The sequence below is a fragment of the Tripterygium wilfordii genome, chromosome 4, assembly GCF_013401445.1.
Source record: "Tripterygium wilfordii isolate XIE 37 chromosome 4, ASM1340144v1, whole genome shotgun sequence".
NCBI classification, from domain to species: Eukaryota; Viridiplantae; Streptophyta; class Magnoliopsida; order Celastrales; family Celastraceae; genus Tripterygium; species Tripterygium wilfordii.
Genome location: NC_052235.1, coordinates 15,828,237 through 15,836,197, shown reverse-complemented (window position 1 = coordinate 15,836,197; position 7,961 = coordinate 15,828,237). Strand labels below are relative to the sequence as shown.

Genomic DNA, 7,961 nt, shown 5'->3' with positions numbered 1-7,961 from the left:
AATGGAGAAGTGTAAGCTCGTCTTGATCTCTATTTGTTTTGTTATTATTCTCAACCTCCCAAGGACAAGGTATGAAGTTGGAGGAGCAGTTGACAGGAATTATCCCAAACAACATCAAGTCCTTGAGTTGCAATATTCATGATTTGGGTGATGAACCTCAATGGTGGTGGGAGATAGAATTAGAGAGTGGTTGTTCCGTTGATTTCTTGGATCCTCAGGGTATTACTGTTTTTCGGTATGACGATACCATCATTGGCCCTCAACCTTTTAACATAACTGTCATCTATTCCAACAAAATCATCAGTGGGGTGGTGGAGATGAAGGAATCACAAGGAAAGACACAATTGGTAATTTCTCAACTCACTGGTATTGGCATCTGGACCTTCTTCCGTCAGCCCTTGATGGTTATGTCCAAGATTGTTGTTGATCAAGACACCAGAATCGCTCATTTTTATGGTGATTATGAAGGTAGACATATTTTCAAAACACACCTGCAGCCTACTCCTCCGGAGTGCATTCTCTAGCTGCCAAACTGGATTATAATTCTGGGTTTGTATTGATGTTTTCTATCATAGACAAATTAAAGTGGTAGATAGTAAAGTTTCGGTCTTCTTATTTTGTTTTCTGTTAACATTTGATCTCTTTTTTTGGGTTTTCGAGAATGGAAAAGACAATCTTTCCAACAACCTTTCCATCTTCTTCCTTTGTAAGTGCGGAGTTACGAGGTTAGGCAATTTATTACGTCTTTAGGGTTTGTGACTCTTTTCAATATAAGAAGTTGCTTAGTATATATGGGTAGGGTTTGTAACCCTTATATATCAACTACCTAGCTACTTGAAAATACAATTATAATACATCAGTAATACCGCCCCGATCCCACCATAAGAAGTTGTGCTCGATTGGTACGCTCAAGTAGTGTACATCAATAATACCGCACCCTCGGTCCCACCCAATTATACTCCATACAAAAATGTAATACGGCCAGTTGCCTCGGTCCCACCATAAGAAGTTGTGCTCGATTGGTACGCACTAGTTGAAAATACAATTATAATACATCAGTAATACCACCCCGATCCCACCATAAGAAGTTGTGCTCGATTGGTATGCTCAACTAGTGTAACCACCATAGGAAGCCCCGGTCACACCATAAGAAGTTGTGCTCGATTGGTATGCTCAACTAGTGTAACCACCATAGGAAGTTCACAACTTCTCATTTCCTAGAGTTTCTTACGAGAGGAGAGTGTAGTAACCACCGCAGGAAGTTCACAACTTCTCATTTCCTAAAGTCTCCTAGAGCTTTTAGGTAATACTTCTAATATGAGTCATTATTTAACGACCCGGTCCAACAACTAATCCTATTAGTTTCACCTCATTCATATTCTACACTTCCTTTCCACATCTAATTAAGCGAAGTGTTGTAGGATCGTAACATCTTATTCTTCTTAACCTCCCGAAGTATTGGCGACTTGGAGCAATTCACTGGCGTTTTCCGAGAAATATGAAGTCCTGCCATTACAATGAGGGTCATTGAAAGCCGTTCACGTCGGTCCTGATTACATATCTGTATTAAACTCAGTGAGATGATGATGGAATATGGAACACTATATATCTCTAGTGTCTGGGATTGATGTTTTCCAGTTCTTTTCTGGACATTGTTAATCTTGCCAAGTATGTCCATTTTACTTCATCCTAGTTTGCTTTCATTCATCTTACTGTTGCTTTTGCGGGACTGGAGAGAAGAAGGAGAAGGCGATGTCTTGCGGTCTCCACCCTTACTCTAAAAAAATGCTAGGGCTAATTAAGTTTTAGTTAAATTTGATTAGGATAAGTTGGGCTGGGATTTGGGTGATGGAGGTTGTTGCACTAGTTCTTCAAGGTGGGCTGGGCCTTGTAGTTAGTTTATTTTAATTAGTTTTGATTAGGTTTAATTGAGTTTGGTTTAAAGTTTAGTTGGGTTGGACTTCAAGTGCTAGTTAAATTTTTTTAATTAAGACATTAGTTTAATTAGTTGGATGGATAGGATCCCAATTCTTATCCCTTGCACATTTGGGCAGTTCCTCCGCATACAATCAATACTTTCTAACATATCTGGAAATCGACGTTCCTCATTTTAAACTAATAATTGAGCAATATAATTTTTGTTTGGTGTGTTGTCATCTCTAAAAATCGCAGCAATAGCTTTTGCAAATATATGCTTGTAGACTGTCGATTGTAGTGCTTTCGCCTATTTGTATATTTTGAATTTCGTCTTCGTACAAAAAATGAGTCATAAGCTATTACAGTATTAGCGATATGGAGAAAAAAATTACGACTCATTCGAAATCTCTTCTTGAAAAGACCTTCATGGTTTTTAGGACTAGGTTGAAAGTAATCATTCCATAGCCTATTGTGACCATAGAATGATTACGAGCAATAATTCGATGACCTGGAATAGAACCACGTGCCCTATTTGTCTCCTTCTGCTAGCTTGTTGATTTTATTCCTCTCTTTTAGCTATTAGCTTCTTGAAGTTGTAACCTCCTGCATTTAGAAGAAATTACCACAATCAATTTTACCATCACAACCAAAGTTTTTTTTTTTTTTTTTTTTATAATAAATTACTATAACGTCATTATAGAAACTAAAATTTGGGAACCCTTGTTGGTGTTGCCCTAAACATTAATAAATGTCTTGTCTTATTTTGCTTTGCATATAATCAACAAATGATGAGAGGAGCCCATGTAATGTCAAGTCCTTTGTCTTGTCCCTGTAAATGTGGCTAATGTTCACTCACAATTATGCTTAATATATGTTGCTAGCCATGCCTTTTGGGCTAATGCAATCATAGAAGATCTTATACTATTTTCCAACCACTTAGGCAAAAAAAGAATACAAATACTCTTTGAATTTGAATTATATTCATATATGCTGTGCATTTGTGACATTGAACAACAATAACATAGAACTTATGACTCAAAAGATCATGAATTTGATTCTCATTTGAAGCAATACATTTGTGGTCACGTGTTGAGATTAACCCAACTTATTATGTCATTATGTGAAAACTTCTGCGTACGTGGGTCTACGACCCGAGTTTACACTCATATCAAATGGTCAAAGAACAAACTTGATATGGTATCACTCTCTATTACTAAAAAAACAAATGTGATGACATTAATGAGTGGGCTAAACTATTAATTAACAGGAATATATATATATTTTGATAAGCTATATATATATATATTGTTGTACAAATGTGATGACATTAATGAGTGGCTAAACTATTAATTAACAGGAAAATATATATATATTTTGATAAGCTATATATATATATATAAATTGTTGTGGAGCCCGTGTAGTAGGGTCCACACAGTAAGTGGGGACAGTGGGTATCACCTTGTCAAGTTGCAAGAAAGAATAGGGATCTTATATTTTGCTTTTTCTCCCTCAAGGCATCATGGAATACCATTTTGTTTATTTGGTTGTTGATGAAATGACTCCACACCAAGCATCCCCAACTTATTATAAACCTTACATAAATAGTTTCATTTCTTATATATCTCTGTAGGAATATATATACATCCTTGATTGCCTAGAGAGAGAAAGATGAGATATTGTGTGGGACTGGGATGGGATTGCACTCAAATATGCTCTTGACTATCTTTCTAATAATAACTTTGACCAGCCAATAATATAGAAACCTTAATTTGACACTTAATTGGAGACCCTTGGAATGACACTGCCTTACAAGTTAAACAGGTGTCTTGTAGCACTCGGCTCGAGTGGACGAGCTATAAGTCTTTACAGTGTCAAGCTCCAAGTTTTGACAGTGTCAAGCTTTGTGGTGTTGTGTGAGTTAATATACAAATCTCTTTTTCAGGGTAAGAAGGTAGATAAAATGCTTCCAACAAATCCCCTAACCTAGTGTATAAATCAATGCGGACTAGCATGAGCCGGTTGAAGGTGGATAATATTCACTAGACTCAAAGAGGGGGCGGGATGTTACATGTCTAGTGCTAAGCACACTCGTTACATAAACAAATATGGGTGTGTACTGTGTATAGGTTTTGTTTAGCAATTGAAAAAGAAAACAAAATGGAGTAAAGAATACATTTCTTCATTTAACAGAGTTCTGTAACAAAAAAAAGAAAGTTTTGTAATCTTGTTTCTCACAAAAGAGAGAAAGTATAGAATTGAACGATCACTTTTGATTACATAGTAAAAAAAAGAGTGATTGAGTCATTGGTTCATGGCTTTTTTAACTTCATGCTCTTTCTTCCTCCAAGCTTCATTTTTTTTCCCAGCTCTTTATGATTCCCCAATAGAAATATCAAAAATATACACAAAATAACTATTACTTAACTCCTATCACATGCATACATAAGAGTGGGAAAGATGGTTACAATGCAACAAAAATTGTTTCTGCAGTAAACAATGTTACAATACCTAGCCTAACTTATTTCTTTCAGGTTGGCATGATTCGAACCCCTGTGACTAGCATTTGTTTGGCAAATCATTTTGAGTAGCATATATGCTACTCATGTGCCAAACACCAATTTGGAGACTGGTATTCTACTTAATTATTCTGTGTACCATGTACCTAATTTGCTATAACATTTCAAACCACATATATACTACCAGTATAAATTGAGTCAAATACTATCATTGGTTTCTCTTTATTTGCCTAAAAATTTGCATGTGACAGAACAGGAGTGATTCTTTTTGGTAATTCGGTTCAAGTTAAAAAAAAATACAGAGAGTAAACAGAGGAGAGAGAGCGTGAGTGAGAGAGCCATTCAGCATCCCCACACAAAAGGTGGTGGGGAAAAAGGCTCTTTTTGTACACACTGGGAATGATGGCGTTGATGATGCCTGCAATCTCCATCACCAACACCTTCACCTCCCCTCTCTTTTTCTCTCTCTATATTGTGTCTTCTCCTCTGTTATCGTTGTCTATTGCTTTTTATTCTTCACAATTACCACCATGACCAAACCTCTTATTGCCTCTCAATAATCACCGAATCTCATGCGGTTGCAGTGACATTTCATGAAATATAAAAGCTATTTCCGTTAAATCAAAACACCCAAGTATGGAGAAGAAGTGCGGTTGCTGGGCTCTTCTCAAACGTGGGGTTTGCAAGTCCTCTGCCTCTAAAGACTCTGTTAACACTATCCCTCGTACTAGTCTTGTTTATGATGCAGGTATATTAGGGGATTAAGAGATTATTATCAATTACTCAGTGCTTATTTTTCAAATTTCGGTTATGGGGTTTTGATTTGGTGTTATGGGTTTTAAATTTGTGATATTGAATCAGTTTATAGATTACCCATCTCTGTGAATATGGGTCTCCTCTCTCTGTTAGTGTTCTCTGTGAATCTGTTATATACTCTTATGATTACTCTTACTCTTTCTGATTTCTGGAACAATTTTTATTACAGTTTTTCTATGATTCAGTTTGAGAAGAAGAGTTCTGCTCTTATAAGATTTTGTATAGGGATTCAGACAACAGTCAACAGATCTCAAATTGGGTATTTTTGGCTGACAACAGACTGAATTCTGTCCTCTTTTTACCACAAGGAAATGCACTTCTTTTTTGTTTTTAATTCACAAGATTTGAAATCCAAAATGGGTATTTGTTCTTCTGTTATCAGCTTAAGCTATGTTCCTGTACCCAATTATTTGTAGAATACAGAAGGGGGTTTTCTGCACTTGATATTTGACCTAATTTCCTAGTTTATAAAAGATGTGAGTTCTCTTGTTCCATCCTCTTGTTGAAAGTGTTTAAATTGAACTCACAATATCAGGAAAGTTTTATTATCTCACAATGCCCTTTGAGGTCTTGAAACCAGACACCATCCGGATAATTTGTGTGTTCGATTGTACAAAGTGTTTTTAAGGTTTATGCTGTCTATGCAGCTACTGAGACAAGATATCTAAACGCTAGCAACCGGGAGTTTTGTCCAAATGAAGCTCAATTATCCTTCGATAATCCTGATCCACCACCATCAGATAACGAGGCACAACGTCAGCTGCTTGAGTTCACATTTCAGGAACTAAAATCTGCGACCGGGAACTTTAGGCCTGATAGCATTCTGGGGGAAGGAGGATTTGGGTATGTATTCAAGGGATGGATAGAGGAAAATGGGACTGCACCAGCAAAACCTGGATCAGGGATTACAGTTGCTGTCAAAAGCTTGAAGCCAGATGGTCTTCAGGGCCATAGAGAATGGGTGGTTAGTAGAATATAGTGTGCTTTGGGTTGGTAATATCATTGTCAATGATGCATTGCTATCTGAGATGCTAGAAATTTGGAGTATTAACAGATGGGAGTTCTAATTTGCAGGCTGAAGTGGATTTTCTCGGCAAGCTTCACCATCCTAATCTTGTGAAGCTTATTGGATTCTGTATTGAGGATGATCAGAGGATGCTTGTATATGAATTTATGACACGCGGAAGTCTTGAGAATCATCTTTTCAGAAGTAAGTCTTATAACTCTAAAGGAAAAAAGATGCAGTTGCTTTTAACTAATTTGATGCATGATGCTCTATAGTCTATGTGTTCTTTTAACTCATCTGATGAATTCACTTTTCCTCCTATGAGTTTATGAATTCATATTTTTTTGCAAAAAAAAAAATGATGGTATTGTCAAAATTATGAAGGAACCATACCACTTCCATGGTCCAATAGGATTAAGATTGGACTTGGAGCTGCCAAAGGATTGGCCTTTCTCCACAGCGGTCGAAAGCCAGTTATATATAGGGATTTTAAGACATCGAATATATTGCTTGATTCGGTACGTAAGAAGTCATATTCATAAATCATTTTATCAACTATATATATCTCTATCAACTCAATCCTTAACATGAAATTCCTTTTATAGGACTATAACGCAAAGCTTTCAGATTTTGGTCTAGCAAAAGCTGGGCCTCAAGGTGACAAAACTCATGTTTCTACCAGGGTTGTTGGCACATATGGCTATGCTGCTCCAGAGTATGTGATGACAGGTAAGAAAGCTGTTGTAGATGATTTGAACTGTTTTAAACATTTTTTCCCTCTTACAAAAAGAAAACTTGTGGTTTCATGCACTTTGAAGCTTTAAGCCATATGATGATCAGTTAAAGATTATTGTATTCAGAAATTTCATCCGCTATTATTTTTCCTACCATGACAATTTCGAGATTTAACAAAACTCTATAATTGTCTCCCTCTCTACCCAGGACACTTGACGTCAAAGAGTGATGTTTACAGCTTTGGCGTCATGCTATTAGAGATATTGACAGGAAGAAGATCAATGGACAAGAAGCGTCCCAGTGGAGAGCAGAATCTCGTTATGTGGGCACGGCCTTACTTAGCTGACAAGAGAAAGATTTACCAGTTAGTGGATCCTCGCTTGGAGCTGAATTACTCCATTAAAGGGGTGCAGAAAGTTTCTCAATTAGCTTGCAACTGCCTCAGCAGGGACACTAAATCCCGGCCTACAATGGATGAAGTAGTGAAGGTTCTCACTCCCCTGCAAGATCTCAACGACTTTGCCATCTTATCTTATCACTCGCGTTTATCACAACAAGGTAGACGTAAGAAGAAGGCAGATAGAACTCATCAGATTGCAAATCATTCCAGGAACATCAGAGATTCTCCTTTGAATACTGGCAAGCAGCATTGTAAATGATTCATGTATCAACTAGTTCCCCTCGACTGGCTCAACTATCGAAATGATTGGCTTGTAGTGTAATATCGAGTTTTAAACTTTGTTTGAGCCATAAGGAAAATGGAAGAGGAAGTCTGTTTCCTCGATTTCAAGTCTTACACTAGAGAGCTAACCATCAACCTGAACCACTCATTGCAATTTGAAGTTGCTGTAACTGAGATATATCCTGTAATGAGATTAAAACTTCCATTCCAGTATTGTTAGTGGCGGCTGCCTGAATTCTATTCTCTTTCGGTTTTCGGAATTATGATTTTACAGTATCATGCTTTCAAT

The 7,961-nt window shown here is 37.0% G+C and overlaps 1 protein-coding gene across 1 annotated transcript; it reads left to right on the top strand.

Annotated features, from left to right (window-relative positions):
- The first annotated feature begins 4,772 nt into the window (after positions 1–4,772).
- Positions 4,773–7,948, top strand: LOC119996010 (receptor-like serine/threonine-protein kinase At3g01300). The gene is made up of 6 exons (XM_038842507.1): positions 4,773–5,181; positions 5,897–6,213; positions 6,324–6,459; positions 6,640–6,773; positions 6,861–6,984; positions 7,198–7,948. The coding sequence occupies exons 1-6, from the start codon at positions 5,070–5,072 to the stop codon at positions 7,647–7,649; spliced, it is 1,275 nt and encodes a 424-aa protein (XP_038698435.1). The 5' UTR covers positions 4,773–5,069; the 3' UTR covers positions 7,650–7,948.
- The last annotated feature ends 13 nt before the right edge of the window (positions 7,949–7,961 follow it).

Coding starts and splice junctions, on each gene's coding strand:
- LOC119996010 (XM_038842507.1), top strand. CDS start 5,070: ATGGAGAAGAAGTGCGGTTGCTGGGCTCTTCTCAAACGTGGGGTTTGC. Junction 5,182..5,896: donor TAGTCTTGTTTATGATGCAG/GTATATTAGGGG, acceptor CTGTCTATGCAG/CTACTGAGACAAGATATCTA. Junction 6,460..6,639: donor TGAGAATCATCTTTTCAGAA/GTAAGTCTTATA, acceptor AAAATTATGAAG/GAACCATACCACTTCCATGG.